Source organism: Pongo abelii, chromosome 8, assembly GCF_028885655.2.
Source record: "Pongo abelii isolate AG06213 chromosome 8, NHGRI_mPonAbe1-v2.0_pri, whole genome shotgun sequence".
NCBI classification, from domain to species: Eukaryota; Metazoa; Chordata; class Mammalia; order Primates; family Hominidae; genus Pongo; species Pongo abelii.
Genome location: NC_071993.2, coordinates 15746822 through 15773700, shown reverse-complemented (window position 1 = coordinate 15773700; position 26879 = coordinate 15746822). Strand labels below are relative to the sequence as shown.

Sequence of the window (26879 nt, the reverse complement as noted above, 5' to 3'; positions counted from 1 at the left end):
AGCCGTGATTGCACCATTGCACTCCAGCCTGGGCAACAGAGCCAGACTCTGTCTCAAACAAAAAAAAAAAGAAAAGAAAAGAAAAGAAAAAGAAAACACACAAAGGAACTTTAACTGCATATTGCTAGGTGAAAGATGCCAGTCTGAAAGATCTACATTCTGTATGATTCCAATTCTATGACATTCTGGAAGAGGCAACACTATGGCATCAGGAACAAGGCAGTGTTTCCCAGGGGTTCTGATGGAGGGAGTTATGAACAGGTGAAGAACAGGATTTTTAGGGCAGTGAAATGACTCTGTATGATACAGTAATAGTGGATATGTGTCCTTATATATTTGTTAAAACCCATAGAAGGTTTGATACCGAGAGTGAATTTGATGTAAACCATGGCCTTTGGTTGATAATGATGTATGAATGTAGGTTTATTGATTGGAATGAATGTGCTCCTCTGACGTGATGGTGTGGGAGGTTGCAGGTTAGGGAGAGGGAAATGGGAGAACTCTGTATTTTCTGCTCAAATTTGCTTTGAATCTAAACAATTTAAAACTGCTCTAAAAAATAAAATCTATGAATTAAACTTGTTAAACTAGAAAGAGAGGAGAGATAGGGAATATTTAAAGGGATGCAATCCCCAACTGGGTAGATCATGAAGGTCTTAGGGTTAAGATTCCAGCTAAGGAAACACCTAAGAGAGGTGAGGACCAGCCATGGTGATCTAAGGCAGAGGGAGGAAGGGTGTTCCCTGTGGAAAAGCAAAAGGTGCGTATTCCCTGAGGCGGGAGCTCCAGGCGTATCCAAGAAGCAGCGGAGAGCTGTGGAGCGTGAACCCTGGGGAGATGGATCATGAATGTGTGAAAGTCACTGCTTTTACTCCAAACTGCTGCACACAGTGCCACACAAACTCTGGCATGGACTAGAACAAGTCCATTTCCAAGAAGGCTACAATGTCCTGTGAGCCATGGGGATTCCAGGTGAGCAGTACCAGCTCAGGCTTCGTTGCTATCAACTATGCTCTGTCTACCAGCTCTAGATCGTCACAGAGCCTTCTGGAACTCTACTACCATGCACCAGGGGAGACAGGACAGTGGCTTGGAGGTCAGTGAAATGACTCTGTATGAGCAATAGCAGTGGAGGGAGATTGCAGTGCTTGCACTCTGCATGTATTTCGAAGTTATAGTTGAATGCCAATCTTATCCTGAAAGCAGTTAATTTAAAAATAAATTGCCTTCATCTTCAGTTATCTAAGTTGTAAAAATAAAGTAGCTATTAGGACTGTCATTCAAGATTTCCATCTTAGGTGGACTGTAATTGTAATCAAAGCCTTTTAGTTATTTGGAAAGAAAATAGCTAAAGAACTTGAAGGCCAGACATAGCATGCCATCCAATTTTCATAATGCTTACAAAAACAAGGTTTCTTAAAAAGCTCCAAAATCTCAACATCAGGAAAAAAAAAAAAAAATCCCACTGTGGCCTTTCAGATATGCACAAACACATTTCTCCCCACTGATGGCCACACAACCAGCACCAGGGGCTCTTCCCCTGCTATACGATTCACTCCGTGTGTTCTCTTCCACGGGCCACTTCTGTTTTGAATCCTCAGGACTTCGCCCAAGTTTCGCCTTATGTCCTGCAGGGCACCGTCCTTCCTGGAAACATGCGCATTCTAGTCTATAGCAAAGTTTTGTGAGAATGTTTATAGTACTTTTTTTTTTTTTTGCCATGTTAAGAAAAAAAAAAATTGTGAGAAAAGGACCTCATTGGCTTCCTGTTGATCAAAACAACATGGTAGTAACAAACACAGAACTGTTATAAAGTAATAACTTCCTCTTTCTTGAAGTTCTTAAAAACTGCTATGCATACTATTTTTTTATTATGTAGTATTTTCTGAATTCTTTAGACTGCGTTGAAGGATATTTCCATTAATTTACTAATGCTGTTCATAAAGGTAAAGTGCCCACAGATTCTCAGTATATCATTTGCTGTTTTTAATTACTTAGATGCTATGTAAATTCAAGGTCCTATTATATATAAGCATGCTCTGGAAATAATTGAGATAGGCCAAAGAAAGATGCCAGATAGACAACTCAAGTGAAGTCTGAAATTACAACAATGGTGATATATATAATATATTTCATAGGGTTTAAAAAATCACTTGGCTAGGTCATTGCTCATGGTTCAGAAGTGAGGACTTCCCTGCACACACACATTTATGGGCTTGAACCAGACTCTCCTTTCCCCAAGCTGGAGATAGTTAAGTACATTTGTGCACAAGGCTATCTAGTGGACATTGTTGGAAAACATATATTCTTTGAAAACTAAACAACAAAAACGAGGTCCCTAAAAGAGCTCCAAAATCTCAACATCACGAAAAAAAAAAGACAGCGTCAATAAGTGGCCAGATAAGTTAACTGGTGGAAATTTTCCCTGATATTTTTCTATTAAGAAAAATCTCCCAGTATGATTGAGTGGACTGCAAACATTTAGATTTAACAGTTGTGTGCATGCTGGTTGATGGTTAATATTGTCAAGCCTATGACAGTTTTGAAAATATAAACAAGCTGGGGAAATTATCTTCAGTTTTGTTATCTTAAGACTTCCAGTACTACAAACTCTGTCGATGTAAGCTTTGTTAGGAATTTCTGAACAAACTTGTTAACAACAAATGGAGGTGGTATTTTTCATCTCGTGCCTAAACAAGCAAATATGTTTTTTTTTCTTATGGTTTTTGAGTGTTATAGTAGTTATACTACTTCAGAAATTAACTGAATTACAATTTAATCCATTGGATACTTTCTACACTACCATTGTTTCTAACCTCTGCAGGACCAAAAGGAGCCAAATTTAAACAGATTCGTAGTGGTTAACTTGAGAATAATTTACAGAAGAATCCAATTGAAAGGAAACAGCTTAGGGAGCTATATTTTTATGCTAGATTTAGTCCAAGTATGTTCATTCATACAGGATATATCATTACGATTCAATTAGTAGAAAACTCTAAAAAATTAAACCATAAAGAGGTTGTAAATTAATTTCTGTAATGTAAATGAAGTGACATTAGTTCTTGCCTATCAAACAATTAGGTTGATTTGATATTTACTATATAGTCCACTAATCTGTATTCTTTTAATAAATAAATTCTGAATATTAGTCATGAGCATTAGCATGCAAAGTGTACTACTGGGGAAAAAAAACAGAAAAGTTTCTATGTTAAAGCAATACATGGCTTAGCCTGTTTTTTGTTGCTATAATTGAATACCTGAGACTGGATGATTTATAAAGAAAAGAAATGTATTTCTTATACTTCTGGAGGCTGGAAGTCCAAAGTCAAGTGGCCGCATCTGGTGAGGGCCTTCTTGCTGGTGGGGACCTTCTGCAAAGTCCTGAGGTGGTGCCAGGCATCACATGTCAAGGGGGGTAAGAACATTCCAGCTCTGTATTTCATTCCTCTTCTTATAAATCCACAAGTCCCACTTTGGGGCTCCACCTTGATGGCCTTATCTAATCCTAACTACCTACTAAAAGTTTCACCTCCAAATGCCATTAATATATGCATCTGAAGATTAAGTGTCTAATACATGAAATTTGAGGGACACATGAAAAGCCTAGTAACTTATGCACACTGTTGGGTTGCCTAAAACATGAACCCAGGTGTGTGATTTTTTTTGCCGCCTTCATAGTTGTGTCTTTTCCAGACTGTCATGCAATTGGAATCATACAGCAGGTAGCCTTTTCAGACTGGCTTCTTTAACTGAGCAATGTACATTTGAGATTCTTCCATGTCTTTTGATGGCTTGACAGCTCATTTCTTTTCATTGCTGAATATTATTACATTATATGATGTACCACGATTTGCTTATCCAGTCACCTATTGAACAGTATCTTGGTTGCTTCCAAGTTTGGGCAATTATTCTACGCACATTTTTGTGCATATTTTTATACGTATATCTGTTTTAAACGCATTTGAGTAACTGCCAAGGAGTGTAATTTTGTGATTGTGTGGTAAGCCTATGTCTAGCATTGTAAGAAACTGCTAGACTCTCTTCCAAAGTGGCTGTATCATTATGTATTCCCATTAGCAATTAATTAGAGTTGTTCTACATCCTTGCCAATGTCTGGTGCCATCAGCATTTTGGATTTTAGCCATTTTAAGAGATGTGTAGTGGTATCTCATTGTGGTTTTAATTTGCAATTCCTAATGACATATTATATTGAGTGTCTTCTCATAAGCTTACTTGCCATCTGTCTTTTTTTATGAGATGTCTATTCAAATCTTTTGCCCAATTTTTTTTTTTTTTTGAGACAGAGTCTCACTGTGCTGTCCAGTGGTGCGATCTCGGCTCACTGCAACCTCCGCCTCCTGGGTTCAAGCGATTCTCCTGCCTCAGCCTCCAGAGTAGCTGGGACTACAGGCATGCACCACCATGCCCAGTAATTTTTGTATTTTTAGTAGAGACGGGAGTTTCACCATATTGGCCAGGCTGGTCTCAAACTCCTGACCTCATGATCTGACCACCTCGGCCTCCCAAAGTGCTGGGATCACAGGCATGAGCCACTGCACCTGGCCTTGCCCAATTTTTAATTGGCTTATTTTCTTATTGTATATCATGTACACATAATATTTATTGTAACAATATACAGTATATAATATATAATAATGATATATGTTATTGTTACATATGTTTTCTTCATGGGGTTAATTTTTAAGAATTCTTTGTACATTTTACTTTTACAATAAATTAGTTGGAATGCTCCTAGCACCAAGCATGTCTAGACACTCACTCTACCCTCACTCTACTCAGGGACACTTGGTTTGGCTCACAACACCTACACCTGGAGAGCCCACCTCAGGATCCCACCCAGGTCTAATGCCATCTCCTCCATGGAACCTTCCTTAGTTCCCTCCAAGCACTCAGTCTCTCCCTGGTCCAGGACACCCAGCATTAATTTCATTGTCTCATATTATTTTTCCCAATCTGCCTTGTTTATAGTAATATGGGTAGTCATTTCACCTCATTTGTAAGTTATTAGGGAATGAATTGGTTGACCTAATAGTCATCATTGCATTACAGCTACTTATCAAAGTACCTTAAACATAGGAAGTACACAGGATGTCTTTTGATTCAGACTGAAGACAATAGATAAATACCACAAGGCAGGCCATAAATTGGAGAGAGTGTAGGTTAGAGTGATGTTGGAGTGTCTTGTAGACTGCTCAGATCTTGAAGAAAGTTTCTTGTTCTCAGTAACTGTTCCCACCTCATCCCTGACTTTTGATATAAACTATATCAAAGATGTGTATGAGCTACTTGATATGGAATCTGTTAGTAAGATATATTTTTATACATATTATTGATTTTATGTTTTTAATGTTATTGATATATCTTAATTTTTTATATATTAATATATTGTATATTAATATAGTATTGTTTCTTGACCTTTATATTTATATAATATACTCTATTTATATTTTATATATTTCATACATTAATGTATTAATATACATTGTTATATATCATTCATATACATGAATATTATAACTCAATTAATAATATTTTAATCGGTTTGCTTGGCAAACTTCAGCATATTACTTAATCTACATAGGCATAAAAGTCAAACGCAAATATATGTTCCTGCCTCAGGTCACTCTTGAGATTATTGCATCTGTCAAGACACTGTATCTGCAGACAAACTTTAGCAGATGCCATTAATTTAGATCAAATTATATATATATATTTTTTTGGTTGGTGTGACTTGTAAAATTTTAAAATAGAAATTATACATAATACCTTTTTAAAAATTCAAATCACTTAGAAGGTTTACAGTGAAGTTTCCCATTTCAGTCCTCTTCCTGCCCATCTGGCTCTGTGAAGGAAATACCTGTAACCACTTTTTTTTCTCCAGGTGGTTATATATCTTTATCTCTAAATAATTTGCTTGAATATCTCTTGAAAATTTTTTAACCTTAAAAATTACATATTAGTTTTTTGCTATAATCTATGTATCAAAAGAATTTAAATTTTTATTTGGGCTGAAAAGTTGTTTGCTACCTTTCTAGCCAGCTTGATATACCTCTCTAATCTCTGTTTTATTTAAATTGAGCTAACAAAAGGAAAGGGAAGGACAAAATTGATCTTAAACATTACTGCATAAAAACTGAATAATTTAAATGTATAGGTATATTAATTGCAGACAAACTCTAATCTATTTTTATAAAAAGCTATTTTGTTCTTTCTCGATATGTTTTCTTTGTGCAAGTACAGTTTCTGGAAATGCACTAAAACTGAAAATGGTGAAATATCTGTGGTTTTCTTAAAGTAGACATTTTTAACATAGCTAAAATGTTCAGTGTGATAATTTAACAACTCTTATTTTCTTACAGCGTTCGATTCCACAGACATAACAAAGCAGCGAAAGCAATCTGATGATTGTAAAATAACCCTCAGAAAAGGAAAAATACCAATGGAAATTTACTAGTCTAGTCGATTACAAATAACCCAAAGTGACTCTCCTCTCTGCTAGCGCGCTGAGCTGCTTTCTTTGTTCCTTACAGACTGGATGATGTCCTGGTTGGAGCACCTCTCTTTATGGAACGTGAATTTGAGAGCAACCCCAGAGAAGTAGGGCAAATCTACCTGTATTTGCAAGTGAGCTCTCTCCTCTTCAGAGACCCCCAGATCCTCATCGGCACCGAGACGTTTGGGAGATTCGGTAGTGCTATGGCGCACTTAGGAGACCTGAACCAAGATGGATACAATGGTAATTTAAACCAAAGCGTGGAAGTCATTTATGTGTCGTCACCACTGCATAAAGGAGACCATGCCTGTTTTAAAGTATTCAGTGTGGTGTGTGTGGGTAAAGTTATTATTACTGATTTTTAATAAACTATCACAAATCTCAAGGCAGCTTTATGTTTATACATTTTGACTAATATAATTACATGGAAATTTCCCTTCTCACCTTTCTGAAAATTTTTATTTCAAATCTCACAAGATTACAATGCAACACAGAGAAAAATCTGTAACATAATTTGTTTCAATCCTAAATTTAGTATAATTGATCTCCTTGTAGAAGACACATTCGGTTATCAGAAACATCAGAAAAACCTCATTAAGCAATGTCAAAACCATACCTCAGAGCTCAGTCTTCAGAGCTCCAGGTAATGGTTTCAGGGTGTTACTACATTTTGAAAACCTCTAAATGAATTCTAAGAGACATTGGAAGGCCACAGGCACTCCAGGTTACAATAAAAATAAGTACATTTAGGTTTCTGCAAACTTCAAAATAACATCTCAAATGTTCAACTTTAGCTTTCTCTACTTATAAGTGCTGTTTACTTGCAGAAATATTTCTTATTCAGTTTTAAGAATTAAAACTTTAAAGCCAAAGTTAATACAAAAATAGTCATTGCTCTGACGTCCAAGCAATTTTCTCACATTTGATGTTGGCTGTCCTGTAATAGCTCTCAGTAGAGGCAGGAATTATTTTTAAAATTGATGTTTGGATTTTGTGACTTAAAGATAACTAGGAAACCTTCTATATGTCAAGAAAAATAAACACATGTTGATATATTAGCAAGTATCCTGACTTCTGATCAGCCCACATGGGTTATGTATAGGATATGCTGAATTTTAACTGGCACGTAAGCTTCACCTTAGTTTCAGTATTTGCAACAAAGTAGTGTTAAACTGGTAGCGTAGGCTTGTAGTTCTTTAGGTTAGAATTTATGAAACCCTTCCAAGTACCCTCTCCTCAGAAAAACACACACCTTCACACAAAAGTTTGCATACATTTTGAGGACCTTTAAGTTAAGAACCGAGTATAGTGAATTTCTTGATTGAAGTCAGAGAAGTAACAGCAACTTGCTCTAACAAAGTAGCCTTGGAAGTATTCACATCAGATTAGTATTCATTAGTATATTTGGCAAATGTTACTGTACTCTTATGCATTCTTTGAAAAAAGTCCTCAGCAACATATGGTTAGTAAATTTTAAAGTACCATAAAACAAAGTACATGTAAAAAGCTTATGGTTCCAGGGAAATTTTTTAAAGACAAGCTTACCTTTAAGTGACTTGCTGCTCTATTCCTGATCACTCAAGTAAAATAAACAGTACTAAATTATCTATGGAGTTGTCTTTTAAAATGATATTTCTTCTATTTGTCTTTTCTCTCAAACTTTTAACAGTATTTTTAAAAGATAAAAGAAGCATTCTAAATGACATAAAGGGAGATCCTAGCTTCCCTGAGCTTTGGTGTCCCTGAGTATACAAAGTAGGTAAAATAATATGAAATTCACTGAGAGTAAACAAGGGGATGGGAGTCAAGGCACTGACTTAGAGAAAGTTAAAAAAGTGTCGAAAGTGTTCCTTTTCACCTGACACAGGACAATATCTTTATTTTCTACAAAAATCTGAGTTTTTAGATCATCTTTTTTTTTTTTTTTTGAGACAGAGTCTGTCACCCAGGCTAGAGTGCAGTGGCACGACCTCAACCTACTGCTCACCGCAACCTCCACCTCCCAGGTTCAAGCAATTCTCTGACTCAGCCTCCCGAGTAGCTGGGATTACAGGCGCCCGCCACTACGCCGGGCTAATTTTTTGCATTTTTAGTAGAGACGGGGTTTTACCGTGTTAGCCAGGATGGTCTTGATCTCCTGACCTCATGATCCACCCGCCTCGACCTCCCAAAGTGCTGGGATTACAGGTGTGAGCCACCGCTCCAGGCCCTGGAGGCTCTTAATAAATATTTGTTGGATGGATAAAAGGCAACAAATAATTTGTCATTGCAGCAGTACTACAGAATTTTCATGGAAAACATTATAAGCCCTTTAGAGTTTTGACAGTGCTCTTTGAGGATACTAAACTCTATTTCTGAACCATTCTTCTGTACTGAAAAAAGAAATGTCTCTACGGCCAAGCACAGTGGCTCGTGCCTTTAATCCCAACACTGTAGGAGGCTGAGGGGGTGACACTCGAGGCCAGGAATTCCCGACCATCCTGGGCAACAAAGCAAGGACCCATTGCTCAAAAAATATATATATATATAAAATATATATATATATACTTTATTTTTTTTATATATTTTATATATATATTATATATATATTTCTACATATATTTTTATATATTTATATTTATATATTTATATATTTATATTTATATATATTTATATATTTATATATTTTATATATATTTATATATTTATATATTTATATATTATATAGATTTATATTTATATATTTATATATTTATATATATTTATTTTTATATATTTATATATTATATATAATATATTATATAATATATAATATATATTTATATATATTTATATATATTATAAATATATATTTATATTATAAATATATATTTATATTATAAATATATATTTATAATATATATATATTTATATATATATTTATATATTAGCCGGACATGGTGATGTGCACCTGTAGTCCCAGTTCCTAGGGAAGTTGAGGCAGGAGGATCACTTGAGTCCAGGAGTTTGGGGCTGCAGTGAGCCATGATCCCACCACTGCACTCCAGCTTGGGTGACAGAGTGAGGTCCTGTCTCTAAAATGAATAAATGAAGAATTAAATACATATACACATAAAATATGTTTTTATGTCTGTTTTTAGACATTGCCATCGGCGTGCCTTTTGCAGGCAAGGATCAAAGAGGCAAAGTGCTCATTTATAATGGGAACAAAGATGGCTTAAACACCAAGCCTTCCCAAGTTCTGCAAGGAGTGTGGGCCTCACACGCTGTCCCTTCTGGATTTGGCTTTACTTTAAGAGGAGATTCAGACATAGACAAGAATGATTACCCAGGTAAGGTTTTCTTTCTTTTCCCACGTGAGAGTCTACGTCCTGAAAAAAGTCCGTTTTCTGGAAAATGCATCATGCGAAGGCAGTTTTCTTCTACAGATGAGGCTGAAGTTTAAGCGTGCCACAGGCTTTTTAAATGTATGATTCCAGAGAGACTTTCATGAGAATTTGAATAAAGACAAACACATAACTTCCTTCTCCTGTCAAGAGACAATGATAGAAATGCAAAATGGCTTAAAAATCTGCATTGTACATAAAACTTGTCAACTTCACAACCCAAGTTTTCATTTGAAACTCCTCAATACAGTGGCTTGCACTGACTTAGACAGCTTGCATCCTTTCTGGAGCAACTTACCTTTTGAGCTCATAGCTCCTATTATAGTATGAACCTCAACATTTCTGTCACGAAGCTCATGTTTTTAAAGCATAAATATTTTCCAGCTTGGCCCATCATGGTGGCTCATGCCTGTAATCTCAGTATTTAGGAGGCCACGGTGGGTGGATCAGTTGAGGTCAGGAGTTCGAGACCAGCCTGGCCAACATGGTAAAACCCCATCTCTACTAGTAATACAAAAATTAGCTGGGCATGGTGGTGCATGCCTGTAGTCCCAGTTACTCGAGAGGCTGAGACACGAGAATCACTTGAACCTGGGGAGGGGGCAGAGGTTGCAGTGAGCCAAGATCGTGCCAATGCACTCCAGCCTGGGCGAAAGAGTGAGACTGTGTCTCAAAAAATATAATATATGTATCTCTTCCAGCCATATTTTTTGGTTTTCCAAAGATAGACTGAACATTTTAAAGTAGAGAAAAAAAGAACTGGTTCATGATAGGAACCATAAACTATTCTTGATTTACCTAATTCATATTGAAGGCACATGGAAAGCCATGAGGCACAGATAATTTATGTTTTGTGCATGCTACATGAAGATATTGATTTGTCTTAAAAGATTATTTCACTATCCAGATTTTTTAGCAAAGAACATCAGAATTCTTGGTTTTATGGTTTGATTTTCACTTTTATGTTTAAGATGGTTTCAACAAGTACTTAGAAGTCATTAATAGTTAAATGACAGCTTCAACTACTTATAAAAACCTTGTCTCTTTCCACCAGCCCTTCCCCTAATTGGGAATTTTCCATATGTAGAGCCATTTTTTGGTTTGGGGCAGCATCCAGTAAGCTGACTGCCTAAATATACATCATTAATTTCAGGCCTTTGGCTTTATTCTCTCCTCTGGGGTTAGACAAAAAGGATACCGCACATATTCTTATAAATTTGCCATAAACCTTTGATGACACTAATGGAGACGTCCTAGTGGGCTCAAAGTGGATTTGGTATTATATTGTATACTAATGCTTCCTACCTGTGGCAATTTCAAGAACATCTAGTTAAATTTATTTTCTTAGGTTACATTATGTTAATCAATGGTGGTTAGTTGTTATTACTGGGGGAGGTTTGTATACATAATATATCCAAATTTAAAGTAATTCAAAAATCTAGGTCCCTTATGTAATTCCTGCTCCAAAAATGTCAGGGTGATTAATGAAATTCAACTCCTGGGTTGCATTTTAGGTAAACAATTAGAAAGTTATTGCTATTTATTATGGTAGTCATAGGTTTCCTTCCCACCCTTAGTACCAGGGAAATTGACAGAAAGGCTGTGCCTTCAATGAGGCAAAGGAAACAGAGGATGTATCCATCACATAGCCAGCCCTTCGACTTCCTTCGAAGGCTAAACATGTCCCAAATCAAAGCCAGGAAGGACAGTGGCATGAGTCAACTTTTCTCCCCAGAAATACTCCCTTCAGGGAGAAAAACTTTAAAAGCAGCAAGAAAGGAAAAGGAAGCTAAAGTCTGTGCAATGTTAGTAATTGATTACCTCTTTTTTTCTTTTTCTTTTTTTTATGAGACTGAGTCTCGCTCTGTACTCAGGCTGGAGTGCAGTGGCACGATCTCGGCTCACTGCAACCTCCACCTCCTGGGTTCAAGCGGTCCTCCTGCCTCAGCCTCCCAAGTAGCTGGGACTACGAGCATGCACCACCACGCTCAGCTCATTTTTGTAGTTTTAGTAGAGATGGGGTTTTACCATGTTGGCCAAGACGGTCTCAATCTCTTGACCTTGTGATCTGCCCACCTCAGCCTCCCAAAGTGCTGGGATTACAGTCGTGAGCCACCACGCCCAGCCGATTACCTCTTAATTATGTCTTTTTCTTCCCTTAATCAGAAATATTCACTTGAGGCCATGTGCTAGACAAGAACTTTGCTGAGTCTGATGCAAATTATAATAATCAGACATGTCAGTGCAGTGCGTCTTGTCTCTGAATTAAATGTTCTTTACTAAGGCAGGCCTGTCAATGCTGCTTGATTGAATTTATCCCTCAAGAGTCTTGAGGTTTTCAGAGTTCATCCATGCATCTTAGTAGACCTGGGTTCTAGCCCCAGTTCTGTCTCTCAAGTAGGAATATGGATGTCTTGTGATTCATGATTCTGTAACATTTTTGCCTGATCCTCATCCTCTAGCAAAAATGCCATTCAAAGAAGCCTTTTTAACTTCATAGCAAGATCCCAGGACCTACAGAGAAGAAACTGCCTTAGAGGCAGGCGATTAGATTCTCTTCTTACAGTTGATTGAAAGCTGCAGGCAAAATTCAGCAATCAGACATGTAACTTTCTTCATTTTTCTAGAAACGAATTCCATTTAACTTTCAAAGCCTCCATTTCCACCATGATAGAAAATGTTGATCTTGCAATCACTTCTAGATTTAGACTTAGTCTTATTTAGTTAAGTATTTATTCAGATTCAAGACCCCTTAGCCAACCGTGGTGGCATGCACCTGTAATCCCAGCTATGCAGGCAGCTGAGGCAGGTGAACTGCTTGAACCCAGGAGGCGGAGGTTGCAGTGAGCCGATATCGCGCCACTGCACTCCAGCCTGGGCAACAGGGCGAGACTCCATCTCAAAAAAAAGACTCTTTTTCTCCGTCCTGTGTAGCCACCCTCCCAAGGAATGGAATAGAAAGGGGTTTACCTGTTGTCCCGTGACTGGGAAGAGATATCTGGCTCACACCCATTATCTGCTATTATTGGCTTCGGACTAAAGGGTAGCTCAGTCCCTTGTGGTCTTTTGGGGCATTGCTCAAGCTTCTGTGCTCGTTCCATTGTCTGTGTAGTGACCTCTGCTCAAAAGTTCCCTGTGTCCTGGGCCCTCTTCGTCCTCTGTTAGGCTCTTTCAGTCCCCTTTTAGCAAATGCTTCTGAGCCACTGTTAGGACTCAGACACTCACAGGTTGGGTATTCAGGTTCCTGTGATTGCCGTCAGGCTTATCTACCTAGATTTTCCTTAGCTGTTGCCAATTTCCACCCAGGCATCTCATTGCTCCAGCTCCTGATTGAGCTGCAGTCTTGTGATGTTTTGCCTGAGAAGTAACAAAAGCCCTCTTTCCCCTAAAGGTAGTTGGGTGGTATGCTTTCTAAATCCTATAGTTCAGTCAATAAATGCTATGTTCTAGGCCTCCATGACTTGTTTTGTGATTTTCCAAACCAGTGCTTTTCAGAACTTAAAAAGAGAAACAATTTTCTTTCACTCTGGGGTCCTGCTTTTTCAAATCAAAAGCACTTTGCCTTTCAAATTGTGAAGTAAATGCACCTGAGAGCAATAACGTCGGCATACCCCAAAATGACCCTGGGTGGCACACACACCCGAATATGGCTGGGAAAGCCGAGCTATGGAATCTGGGAGTGGCCAGATCCATTCCTTGTCTATGAGGAAGACCCGACACTCAGGCCAGTCCCGTGGAACACGGGCCGTAGAGGGGATTGAGGCCCTTTGTTTTTGGATTAAATGAAGGTTGCCAGGTGGAGGTTGTCAGCGGAAGAGTACTAAGTGAAGATGCTTTATAAACTGCAAGTCTTTTGCAAGTGGTTGCAGTTCTCTTGCCCAGCCCTCTACCCCTGGACTCTCTGCCCTGTACGTGGGTTGCTGGCTCTATTTTTCAGCCTCTTGAACATGCCGCCATCCCCACTAGAGTTGATGGGGGTTTGCTACAACACAGATTACTGTGCCTTCTGAGTTTCACAATCTATTCAACAAATTGACTTCCTCCGTCTAAAATCTATCTCATCATCCTTTATAAACAGGGGTTCGCAACCATGGCTGCATATTAAAATCACGTGGAAAGCTTTAAAAAATCCGAATGCTCAGGCCACCCTCCAAACCGATTAAATTAGCCGCTCCGGGCTGGAGCACAGACTATAGTGACATGTTTAAGTGACCCTGGTGATTCTGGTGTGCAGCACTTTGGGAATAGTCCTCTAGAGCAGTGTTTCCCTGCTGAGTGTGCAAACAGATCACCTGGACGTGTTTATCAATTGCAGATCCTGATGCAGAGATCAAGCGGGTGGGACGAGATTCCTCACTTAAGGTGCGGCCCTTACTGCTGGCCTTCACACCACACCACACAATGAGTTGTAGAGTGCTGAGCTTTTCCACTGAGGCTCTGAGACTCAATGTGCATGCATGTTATCTGGGGCTTGTTAATAAAGGCTGAAGGCACAGCACCCCTTCAGATACTGTGATGACTGACTCTGAGATGGGGCTGAGGGATCTGTGCCTTTACCCAGCACCCCCTTTGAGCAAAACCACCCTAGAATCTTGGTGGCCCACTTCCAGGTCTACAGGAGTCAGATGTGCCTTTTCTCTTTTGCCAAGAACCGATTTGCTAAGCCCTAGCATTTCATTTATTCTTTACAAGGGTGTCAAACCCACCAGCCGCTCTTTTCTCCAACATTGCCCCTGTGTGGTTCCTGCCATGGTGATGCTTGGGCACACCCCACTCAGGAAGGGGTAGGGGCAACTTTTTTTTTTTTTTTAAAGAGATAGGATCTTGTGCTGTCACCCAGGCTGGAGTGCAGTGGCACAAATCATAGCTCACTGCAGCCTCAAACTCCTGGGCTCTAGCCATCCTCTTACCTCAGCTTCCTAAGTGGCTGGGATCACAGGAGTATGCCACCATACCTGGCTAACTTTTAAATTTTTTTGTAGAGACAGGGTCTCACTATGTTGCCCAGGCTGGTCTCAAACTCCTGGCCTCAAGCGATCCTCCCGCCTCAGCCTCCCAAGAAGTTGGGATTACAGACATGAGCCACTATGCCCAGGATCCTTTTAAAATTTACTCACAGATATACAGGCATTCAGCTGCCCTGTTTCCAATTCTCCATTCTAAATAGATCAGAAACAAAATTCCAAAATTTGTCACTTTATCTGGTTACCTGCAGAATTTATGAGAAAACAAATGCAAAAACAAACATTTAAAATGCTAAATGGAAACAAGTCAAACGGCGTGATTAGGGAATGGAACACCCCTGAGAAGCCACACTTAACAACAGCAATGCTTTCTGATGGGGTTATGATGGGGTTGGTTTTCTCATTCTTGAGATCAATACTTTCTCCTCATTTCAGGTGACAAAATGCTTAGCAGCTCTGTCTAAAAGCGTGGGCAGTGTTGGCTTCCCCTGGTTTTCACTGTCTCATGTAAACCCTTTTCTGTGCAGCCTATTAAGAAATCTACCTTTAATAATGGCAGGGCATACACATTGCCCCATTCATAGATAGTAGCAAACACTCTTACATATTCTTAACACAACCTGGCTGCCTTTCACAGACAGAGGAGGGCTGATTGTGATGTTATGTGTACTTTTTGTGCATTATAGCTGTTTCATCTTCCAAACTGACTCAAAATAAATTAACACAGCACCTCAAATAACCAAAAACACAGACATATAAAAGGTGGTTTGGTTTATATTTATTCATTGTCACATGATCTGTTCTGCACGCTACAGATATTCTGCATATAATCAAGACTAGTTTTCTTGTCTTTGGAGGAAGGAATGTTAGCAAAGTGCAGGCATAGAGTCTGTTATGTTGGTAATGTTTTTGCAATTATACTAATTATTAGTGCTAATAATTAAGAACCCAAGCATGCCAGCCACTGCATAGAAGGTAAATACAGTGCATATTGTAGAATATTGTGGAATCTCTCTCATTCACAGATACATATACTCAAACATCTACGTATGTATTTTTTATATGTACTATATATGTATGTACACAGAGTTTATAGGGTAAGATTGGATGACACACATCTTTTTGGAAAATATCAAACCAATTAAAAAAAACTATTTTAAAGTTAGCCAATGCACACGGTAGCTCATGCCTGTAATCCCAATACTTTGGCAGGCCAGGGCAGGTGGATAGCTTGAGCCCAGGAGTTTGAAACCAGCCTAGGTAATGTGGCGAAACTTTCTCTACTAAAAATACAAAAAACTGGCCAGGCATGCTGAAGTATGCCTGCAGTCCCAGCTACTTGGGAGGCTGAAGTGGGAGAATCACCTGAGCCTGGGAAGTCTAAGCTATAGTGAGCTAAGATCTCATCACTGCACTCCAGCCTAGGCAACAGGAGTGAGACCCTGTCTCAAAAGAAAAAAAAAAAAAAAAAGTTAAAGAGTCTGTGAGAACAGGGGAAGGAAAATCAGATTCCCTGAGTTCAGATCCCATTGAACACTGATTAGTGTAACACTTGAGCAGTGATTTACTTTCAGCTTTTATTTCTTTATCTGGTATGATGGGGCTGATAATACCCACTTCACTGGGTTGTGTGTGCGTGCACTTTCTAGGGTGGGGGAGGATTTTTACAAAATGCTGTCAAATGGCTCAGAATAGAAAAGGAAACCAATTTGCTGATCATGAATAGAATATGAGCTACTTTACCTGACAGTCACGTGGGGCCACATAAGATTTTGAAACACTGCATTCTAGGATGGTGGAGAGGGACAGCTTCTGTTTAAAATCTGATTTAAAGGCAGAGTCTCACTCTCTGACCCAGGCTGGAGTGCAGCGTCACGATCTCGGATCACTGCAACCTCCGCCTCCCAGGTTCAAGGGATTCTCCTGCCTCGGCCTCCCAAGTGGCTGGGATTATGGGCATTTGCCACCACGCCCAGCTAATTTTTGTATTTTTCATAGAGATGTGGTTTCACCATGTTGGCCAGGCTGGTCTCGAGCTGCTGACCTCAAGTGATCCACCCGCCTCGACCTTCCAAAGTGCTGGGATTACAGGTGTGAGACACCGTGGCCCGACCTCTTTCATTTTTCACTATTGTGCCTTATTGGTTACCAGAAAAGGAACACGCTGCTCCCTCGCTGCCCCTTAGCCATTTAAAAATATTTAAATTCATCTAAATTTGGCCTGAAGTATGGTGATGACAGTGGAAATTGAAAGGAAGGAACTAACACAACAGTGTAAATGAAAAATAGACAAGGCTTGGTAACAACTAGCACTGATGGAAGGGAGAGGAGGTGGTAGGAGGTAAGGAATAGGTGGGTGTAAAAGATGACTCAGATTTGAATGCAGTGTACCCAAGAAAAGGATAGTCTTATGGACAGATTGGGGGATTTTGTTATAGAATATACAGATTTGATTGCAGAAATAATGTGTGGAATAATTTTCCTAACATCCACCTCAACTACCCAATACATTTTTAGGCTTTTTACAACAAATACTGTCACTGACACACACACTACATAGAGTCGTAAGTATTTTCATTTCTAGCATCAAAATTCATTTTCTGATTCAAAATGTAGATGTGTTCAGGTCTCTATGTTGGGGTTCCTTGGGAAAGTGGGGTTGACCAGAGGAGTGTCTTGCATACATTAATTGAGTGAAAGCATTTTAGAGGAGAAACAGCTGTGATAGTCAGGAATCCTGAAATCCAGTGCTCTCCTCTAATCCCATGAAACGTGATTGTATAACAACACCATCTGTTAAACGCATAGCTCAGGCATTGGAAGGTGGAGGAGGGGTGGTACAGATTTTGTTGAGGGGCAGAAATCCTGCAGGCAAGAAAAACTGGAGGAAAACATGGGCAGAAGGCCAAGACTATCATTGTCTCATCCAGGCCCCTACTATATAATTACATCATGAAGCCATTTGAGACAATTACACTCAGTGAAATAAAATAACCCATTATCTTTTCAATGAGTGCTCTGTGTGTGTGTGTGTGCGCGTGTGTAGTATAAGCAAACAAGTAACACAGAACCTGCGCACGGAAGGAGGCTTTATCCAAAGGGAATAATGCATTTTAATTAAACTTTAAGCTCCTTGAAATTGTTAATTTGAAGTTTAGTTGAACTAGGTTCAAATATTATAGTCAAAGTTTATTTTTACTTCTCAAACTGCTACTCAAGTTTTGTGTGAAAAGCAAAACATTACGTTCTTATTGACTAAGATATTCGTAGTTTCATGATAAACACATTAGAAATTAGAATATTAAATTTTTGGGTAAAAATATCTCATGCGTGTAGATCAAATTGAAGTAGTTCAACTGGGAGAGCTCTTGGACCTGAATTGAGGAGTGTTGTCAAGTAGAAACGAAAATGAGTGGAAAGTGAAAAGGCCTGACTTCTAGAACCAGTTCTCCCACGTGTGATTTTAGTAATTCCACCTCTCTGGGTCTTGCCTTCCTCATCAAGAAGTGACAAAGGTGCATGGATTGCTCCTCCCAGGGTCTTTTTAATTCTACACTTCTCTGATACTATCATCCCAGATCTAGATTTCCTGCCTTTACACAGTGCTCTGTAATGTTGGGTAGATTATTAAGGATCTGTCTTTAAAAAGATTTAGTGAAGGCCGGGTGCAGTGGCTTACGCCTGTAATCCCAGCACTTTTAGAGGTTGAGGCAGGCAGATCATGAAGTCAAGAGATCAAGACCATCCTGGCCAGCATGGTGAAACCCCATCTCTACTAAAAATACAAAAATTAGCTGGGCGTGGTGGCGCCTGCCTGTAGTCCCAGCTACTCAGGAGACTGAGGCAGGAGAATCTCTTGAACCTGGGAAACGGAGGTTGCAGTGAACCGAGATTGCACCACTGCACTCCAGCCTGGCGACAGAGCAAGACTCCATCTCCAAAAAAAAAAAAAAAAAAAAAAAAGAGAAAGAAAAACTTTAAAAGAAAAAAATATTTAGTGAAATTATACAAGACTTTTTTCTCAATGTTTTCTTGGAAATACTTTTGGACTCACAGAAAAGTTGCAAAAAAATAGTAGACCCTTATAAACTCTTCCCCCAGCTCCCCCTAATGATAAACATCTCATATAAACATAGTACAATGAACTATTAATGAATCAATGGACCTATTCAAAATTCTATCGAATTTCACCATTTGTCCCTCTACAGTTCTTTTTTCTAGTCCCATGATTCAATCTGGGATCCCATGTTGCATTTAGTTATATTTCCTTACTCTCTTCCAATCTGTGACCAATGACGCTGATGGTAGAATATGTGCTGATTATATGATATTCAAGAGATTGTTATCCATATACCCAACAGATATGTGTTGAGTGCCTTCCATGTGCCTGGCACTATTCTAGATGTTGAGGATACAGCACTGAATTAAACAAAGATCCTGCTCTCACGGGACTGAATTAAATCAAATTCTAGCTCTAACACTGGCTGGATGTGTAACCTTACCAAGTTAATCAACTTTCTGGAGTCTCAGTTTTCTCAGTGGTAAAACAGGTATAATAACACCTAATAATAGCTTTTTCCTTTAAAGATGGGTTTTGGAGGTTCAGCTAGATAATATGTATAAAGCAGTTAACGGTGTGAATAGCATCTAGTAGCAGCCACTAAATATTAGTTATAAATGACATATGGTTACTATATGGGCATAACGCATGCCTTTAAGGAGCAATGTAATTGTAGAGATAAAACATCCAACAAAGAAGTGTAATGTAAGCAGCAGATGAGAAGAGCTTTAAGAAGGCAAAAAATAATGAAACAGTTAAAAAGAGAGAGTGCTTCTTGCTAAGGTGATAAGTGAAAGTTTCCTGAGGGAGATAAGTAGGATCCTGAGATAGGTATGACTCTGAGTGGTTATAGGGAGAAGGCATCTCAGAAGGGAAACACCACATGAGCAAAGACCCTGAGATTACATGTCAAGTGTGTTCTTGCCACTATCATAAAAAGCAAGACTTCGCAGAACAGGGAGCATTGAATCAGGGAACAGAAGGACTAGATGAGAAAACTGCAGAAGGCCATACGTATTCAATGTCTTTTGATCATCATCTGACCCAGATAATTTCCTACTTTTGACAAGCCTTTGTATTATCAAGGGATACAACATTGTGAATTAATGATTTGACTTAGCGATATATGAGTGAGGGGGGAAAAAAGGGATCCACAGATTTCTAGGACTATATAATATAGGTAGAATTTAAAAGGAATTTGGTGGCTGGGCATGGTGGCTCATGCCTGTAATCTCAGCACTTTGGAATGCCAAGGTAGGAAGATCACCTGAGATCAGGAGTTCAAGACCCCTCTGGCCAACATGGTAAAACCCAGACTCTACTAAAAATACAAAAATTAGCCAGGTGTGGAGGTGCGCACCTATCATCCCAGCTACTTGGGAAATTGCTTGAACCTGAGAGGCGGAGGTTGCAGTGAGCTGAGATTGTGCACTGCTGTGCTCCAGCCTGGGTGACAGAGCAAGAATTCATCTCAAAAAAATAAATAAAAATAAAAGGAATTTGGCATAAAATAATTAGTGTTGACTGTTTCAGTTTTATGTAATGAAAATGTTACCTAGTTTGCGTTTGTTGTTATGTACTGCAGAATTTTTTAACCATACCTTCTTTATTTTTTTTGATCATGCTAAAAAGGAAATTCTATACATAAGTTAAAGGAAATGCTTCCTAGTTTTTTCAAAAAGGCAGTTTTGGAAGTGAATTGGTCCAAAATGACAGAAGCATACATGGAGAGAGGTAAAAATGAAAGGTGGATTGGGAACAGGTAACAAAGAGCCTTGAATAGCATGTTTAGTAATTAGTTATTAGGAAAGTAATGGAAAAAGACATATGCTCTGTATTCCAAAGTGGTGCTTTAAGGACCTCTTTCCTTAGCAATGAGCAGAATGCGTAATAATGAAAAAGAAACATGAAATCAAAAGTCATTAAAGTATCCCAGGAGAGGATAATGAGATGAACCACGTGATGTAGCAGCAAGGCCAGGGCAGCTGGAGGTGTCTGGAGATTAAAAGCCTAAAGAATGAGGACCAGCAGTGACTGCCCAGCCTCCCATCCTTCATAAGACAGCCCGGGAGCTGCTGTGCACACCTCTCAAGAGATCCCACTGTCTATATATTGTTAACCTTGAAATATGCCTTTATATTCAGAGGTGTGTTAAAAAATGGTTAACAACCAGCTCCCCAGGGAGAGAAAAAAACAAGCCCAGATTTGTACCACTTACCAATTTCCGTGGTATAAATATCCTCACCATGATTGATTTCAAGCTGTAGTGACTTTGACGTGATAAGAGTTCTACAATTGCTATCTGTATCACTGAATGAACCTGAAATACCGACCTGCTTCTGCCCAGCCACTTAAAAATACACTAATCTCCTGTTTGTGGGATGTCTTTCCAAGAAGGAATTACAGAAATTCACAGATCCAGGTTGAGAATGACCGTTGTCTACACTCACAGCTGCATTTATGAAAAGACCAAAACAAAGATTAGCTATAGTCATTTTCAAGTCTGATAACATAATATCTGACTTTTTTTAAGCTTTAGATTAAGATATGAAAATGTAGGAACTGTCATCTCTCTCAAACAGATATTTCTATTTTGCTTAGTGTGTTGTGAAAACCTCTGAGTACCTCCATCTGCCTTATTTCTGACTCCCCTTTGAAGAGGCAACCCTATTGAAAAAATGGACCTTATCGACACAGCTATGTCAATGACCTTAAATGTGAAGCCAGGACTCCCTCACACACCTGAACTCCATCCCTCCCTATGCTTGAATCAGTTCTCAGATAAAGCCTTTCACAAGTAATAAATCCTTCTTATTTCACAAATAATATATCCTTCAGAATCCAGATTCTGTCCCAAAGCAGGTTGAAATCATATCCCACTCATAGATAGTAAATACAGCAAATTTCCCTCACCAGATATAAGAGATCTAACTATATGGCTATTAGATTTTCTATGCCACAAATCATTTGTCCGTTTAGGTTTGAACTAACTTCTTCCAAATAATCAGAGACTGGGTTCTTTCTGAAACCCAGTGTATATGATAGGATATTATTTATACTTGATCTTGCTTATAAAGATACAGTTAATAGAAATTTGCTGCTTAGCCATGGCTTTTTTTTGCGGCGGGGGGGCTAGAAGTCCAATGCACTATCAATTGTGCCACAGAGTCCTCTTGGCCATGGCTTTTTTTTTTTTTAATATACTTTAATTTCTGAGATACATGTGCAGAACATGCAGGTTTATTACATAGGTATACCCGTGCCATGGTAGTTTGCTGCACCCATCAACCCATCATCTACATTAAGTATTTCTTCTAATGCTATCCCTTCCCTAGCCTCCCACCCCCGACAGGACCCGGTGTGTGATGTTTCCCTGTCTGTGTCCATGTGTTCTCATTGTTCAACACCACTTTTGAGTGACAACATGTGGTGTTTGGTTTTCTGTTCCTGTGTTAGTTTGCTGAGAATGATGACTTCCAGCTTCATCCATGTCCCTGCAAAGGACACGAACTCATCCTTTTTAATGGCTGCATAGTATTCCATGGTGTATATGTGCCACATTTTCTTTATCCGGTCTATCATTGATAGGCTTTTGGGTTGGTTCCAAGTCTTTGCTATTGTGAATAGTGCTGCAATAAACATACGTGTGCATGTGTCTTTATAGCAGCATGATTTATAATCCTTTGGGTATGTACCCAGTAAAGGGATTGCTGGGTCAAGTGGTATTTCTGGTTCTAGATCCTTGAGGAATCGCCACACTGTTTTCCACGATGGTTGAACTAATTTATACTCCCACCAACAGTGTAAAAGCGTTCCTATTTCTCCATATCCTCTCCGGCATAATATCCAGAATCTATAAGGAACTTAAATAAATTTACAAGAAAAAAAACAAACAACCCCATCAAAAAGTGGATGAAGGATATGAACAGACACTTCTCAAAAGAAGACATTTATGCAGCCAACAAACGTAGGAAAAAAAGCTCATCATCACAGGTCATTAGAGAAATGCCAATCAATACCACAATGAGATACCATTAAAAAGTCAGGCTTTTTTAAAAAATAGCATATGAGGAATGGAGTATGAATTAGTTGGAGTCAATTTCTCCTGTGCTTAGAACCTCACATTATTTCTTCCCTCCTTCTGCATGTTTTTTAATATGTCACTTTAAATTTATTAATATGTAAATTGGAAGCCATATTTTCATGTCATTCACCTGATGCATCCCTTCTGCCTCACAGTCTCTCTGTGCCCTGGCCATTTTCCCAGGAGTTCATTTCCCACTTAGACACTGAAGTCAAATGTCACTTCCTCAGGAAGCCTTCCCTGAACTGTTGTCCTTCCCCTGAAAACAATGATCTCAGATGGAAATTACACATGTGTGCAATTCTTTGATAAATGTCCTTTCTGCTCCACTAGACTGGACACTGTATTAGTTGAGACTGGGACTAGATTTGGCATTACTCAGTGCGAAATCCTAATGCCCAAGGCAGCAGCTGGCACAAAAGGCAACTTGTCGATATTTGTTAAGTGAATAATTGAATGAATGAATATGAATAAATGAATAAATAAATAAACCAGCGTCCTTCCAGCTGCACACCTTGTATGTAAATTGTTGCTCATATCTTTAACTTGCCACTGTGTTTCAACTCTACTTAAAATCCAGTCAACTATTTTATGTTTGTGCAGAATGAGAATGGAAATATAAGTAGAGATGATGATGATGCCCTTTAAAATAAATGTTGGCATCTGTCTTTTGTTACTCAAAGTGGCAGACTGATTGTTGGCTAGCGTTTAACCCTTGACCCTAGTTCTGCCTTCACCAGCGTCAATCGAGAAAAATGACAAGTCTCAATTATTTTAACAGGTTTATTTGACAAAGTTAAGGATGCATTCCTGGAGACAGGTCTGTGCCTTTCTCCAAACATGTTTTTTGTTTATTTGTTTTGTTTTTTATTGTTGTTTGTTTGAGATAAGTCTTGCTCTGTCACCAAGACTGGGGTGCAGTGGCACAATCTTGGCTCACTGCAACCTCTGCCTCCCGGGTTCAAGCGATTCTCTCTGCCTCAGCCTCCCAAGCAGCTGGGATTATAGGCGCATGCCAGCACACCCAGCTAATTTTTCTATTTTTAGTAGAGATGGGGTTTCGCCATGTTGGCCAGGCTGATCTCAAACTCCTGACCTCAGGTGATCCACCTGCCTTGGCCTCCCATAATGCTGGGATTCCAGGCATGAGCCACCATGCCCGGCCTCTGAAGGCAATTTTAAGGGCTCCAAATTTAAAGGGGAAAGGGCAGAATATTGAGAAATACACAATTTTCATGTAAGTGGAGGGTAGGGAAAAATATTCATTCCTGCATTTGTCTGGCTCAGTGAATCTGCTTTTTTTTTAATATATAAAATGACATAGACAAGTGGGGCAGAGGAAAAATGCAGGAAGCCTGCCTTTCACATAAGATAACATAGATGAAATGGGGCAGAGGGGGTGACATAGACAAAATGGGCAGTGGGGGTGACTGCACCTATAAAGATATGCTATCAATTTACATTGCCGTGGTGAAATATTAACAGAAACCCCTTAGAGTGAAGATCTCGCAGCTCACTAGGAATTTCCTTGTGGGCAAAATATGGGGTAGGCATGTAGCTTTTCATCTCGTTCAGGAACCAAAAAGGGAGAGGCAGGTTTGTGTGACCCAGTTCCTAGCTGGACTTCTCCCTTTGGCTTAATGAGTTTGGGATCCCAAGATTTAATTTTCTTTCTCACTGGGCCTTCAGATGCCAGCTGCTCTTGACTGTGAGACCAGGAGTACAAGTAGGCAGTGTGATGGAAAGAGCGCCGGGAGTCAGGGGACCTAAATTCTCTTTTGTTACCAGCTCTGCAGCCTGGGCTGCACTTGCAGCTCCTTAACCTTAGCCTATTCAGCCACAAAAGAAAGGTGATCAGACCAATGCCCACCACTCAGGATTGTTGTGGAGACAATTTGCATGCTGTAAAGTACTCTGCATAGTTAATTGTTCCTTTTTAATTTTTAAATTTTTTGATACATAATATTTGTAGTTATGGGGTACATGAGATATTTTGATACACACATAAAATGTGTCATGAGCAAGTCAAGGTATTAAGGATATCCATCACCTTGAGCACATCAATTGTTCTTATTTTTAAACACCACTGGCCAAATGGAGGTAGTGTTACTGGAAAGGGGTCCTGATCCAGACCCCAAAAGAGGGTTCTTGGATCTTATGCAAGAAGTAGAGGTGAATCTGGCCAGGCGCGGTGGCTCACACCTATAATCCCAGTACTTTGGGAGGCCAAGGTGGGCGGATCACAAGGTCAGGAGATCGAGACCATCCTGGCTAACAAGGTGAAACCCTGTCTCTACTAAAAATACAAAAAATTAGCTGGACGTTATGGCGGGCGCCTGTAGTCCCAGCTACTCGGGAGGCTAAGGCAGGCGAATGGCGTGAACCCGGGAGGTGGAGCTTGCAGTGAGCAGAGATCAGCCACTGCACTCCAGCCTGGGAGACAGAGCAAGATTCCGTCTCAAACAACAACAACAACAAACAAAAAAAAAACAAAAAAAATTAGAGGTGAATCCATAAAGTGAAAGCAAGTTTACTAAGAAAGTAAGAGAATAAAGAATGGCTACCATATGCAGAGCAGCAGCATATGGGCCGCTCAGCTGCTTATACTTACTGTTACTTCTTGACTATATGCTAAACAAGGGGTGGATTATTCGTGAGTTTTCTGCGAAAGGAGTGGGTAATTCCCAGAACTGAGGGTTCCTCCCCTTTGTAGACCATATAGGGTAATTTTCTTACATTGTCATGGCATTTGCAAACTGTCGGCTGGTGAGAGTGTCTTTTAGTATGCTAATGCATTTCATTATAATTAGCATATAATGAGCAGTGAGCAGGACCAGAGGTCACTCCCATCACCATCTTGGTTTTGCTGGTTTTGACCGACGGCATCCTGTTTGATCAGCAAGGTCTTTGGGACCTGTATCTTGTGCTGACTTCCCATCTCATCCTGTGACTACGAATGACTAACCTGGGAACGCAGCCCAGTGGGTCTCAGCCTTATTTTACCCAGCCCCTATTCAAGATGGAGTTGCTCTGGTTCAAATGCCTCTGACAGTAGGAGGCACGAAAACAACCTCCAAGGCTGAGGGTCCAGGTTCTGCACCCCAGACCCAGGCCTGTGCCATCAGATGTTGACTTGGGGAATCTCTGTCTCAAACCTCCTCTGGGATGACAGACGGGAGGTTTTCAAAATAACTAATACAGCAACAAAGTCCTCTTTTGTCTCTTTTGTCCTTCCTATTTGCAAGCACTGTTCATGTGATGCTCTTCTTTCTATATGCCAACCCTTCTAGATTTTCTTACTGACGTTTTCCTGCAATTACATTAATAGCTGGTTACCTGAAAACTATCAACCCTAAGAGAAGTTCATAAGAGACCAAGGGTAAGCCAGAAAGCTGGCGGTCCAACCAGACCACAGACTACAGAGTGAAGCAGGTGAAGCTTATCTGGGGGATGCTCAGCCCTCTCATCCTGTTTCCTTTCTTTTCTGTGCCTGAGGGCTGCCGCATACCAATTGCAGAAACTTACACTCTTTCCTCTTCTCAAACATGTGAAAGAGAAGGATCTTATCAGAATGTGAGTGATCCAGTGAAAGTAGGTCCCACCCAGGGACTTCAATTCAGTGGATCCTGGCCTGTGTTTGTAATATGACCCCTCAGTGAGATGATTGATAGACTCTAAGTAGCTGGAAGGCAGGGGAGTGTCTGTTTTTAAAGCCCCCTGCTGAATCCTGGGCAGTTAGGGTGGGACCTGGCTCATGCTGGAAGTTCAATAATGAATTGTTAGATGAGGGTGTCCAGAATAGGGAACCACCTGTGTACAAGTTCTTCCCTTCCTCTCCCATCTCCCTTGGCAATGCCGTCAATCGCAAAGCTGCCATCAGACATCACCACAG

At 39.7% G+C, this 26879-nt stretch overlaps 1 protein-coding gene across 2 annotated transcripts in view; it reads left to right on the top strand.

Moving 5' to 3' along the window:
• Window positions 1-26879, top strand: part of ITGA8 (integrin subunit alpha 8) — a 199316-nt gene that overhangs the window by 59352 nt on the left and 113085 nt on the right. For both annotated transcript variants that reach the window (XM_024253918.3, XM_024253917.3), the window contains exons 12-13: window positions 6552-6757; window positions 9634-9825. In XM_024253918.3, coding sequence (XP_024109686.2) covers window positions 6552-6757; window positions 9634-9825 — 398 coding nt within the window. The remainder of the gene's footprint in view (window positions 1-6551; window positions 6758-9633; window positions 9826-26879) is intronic.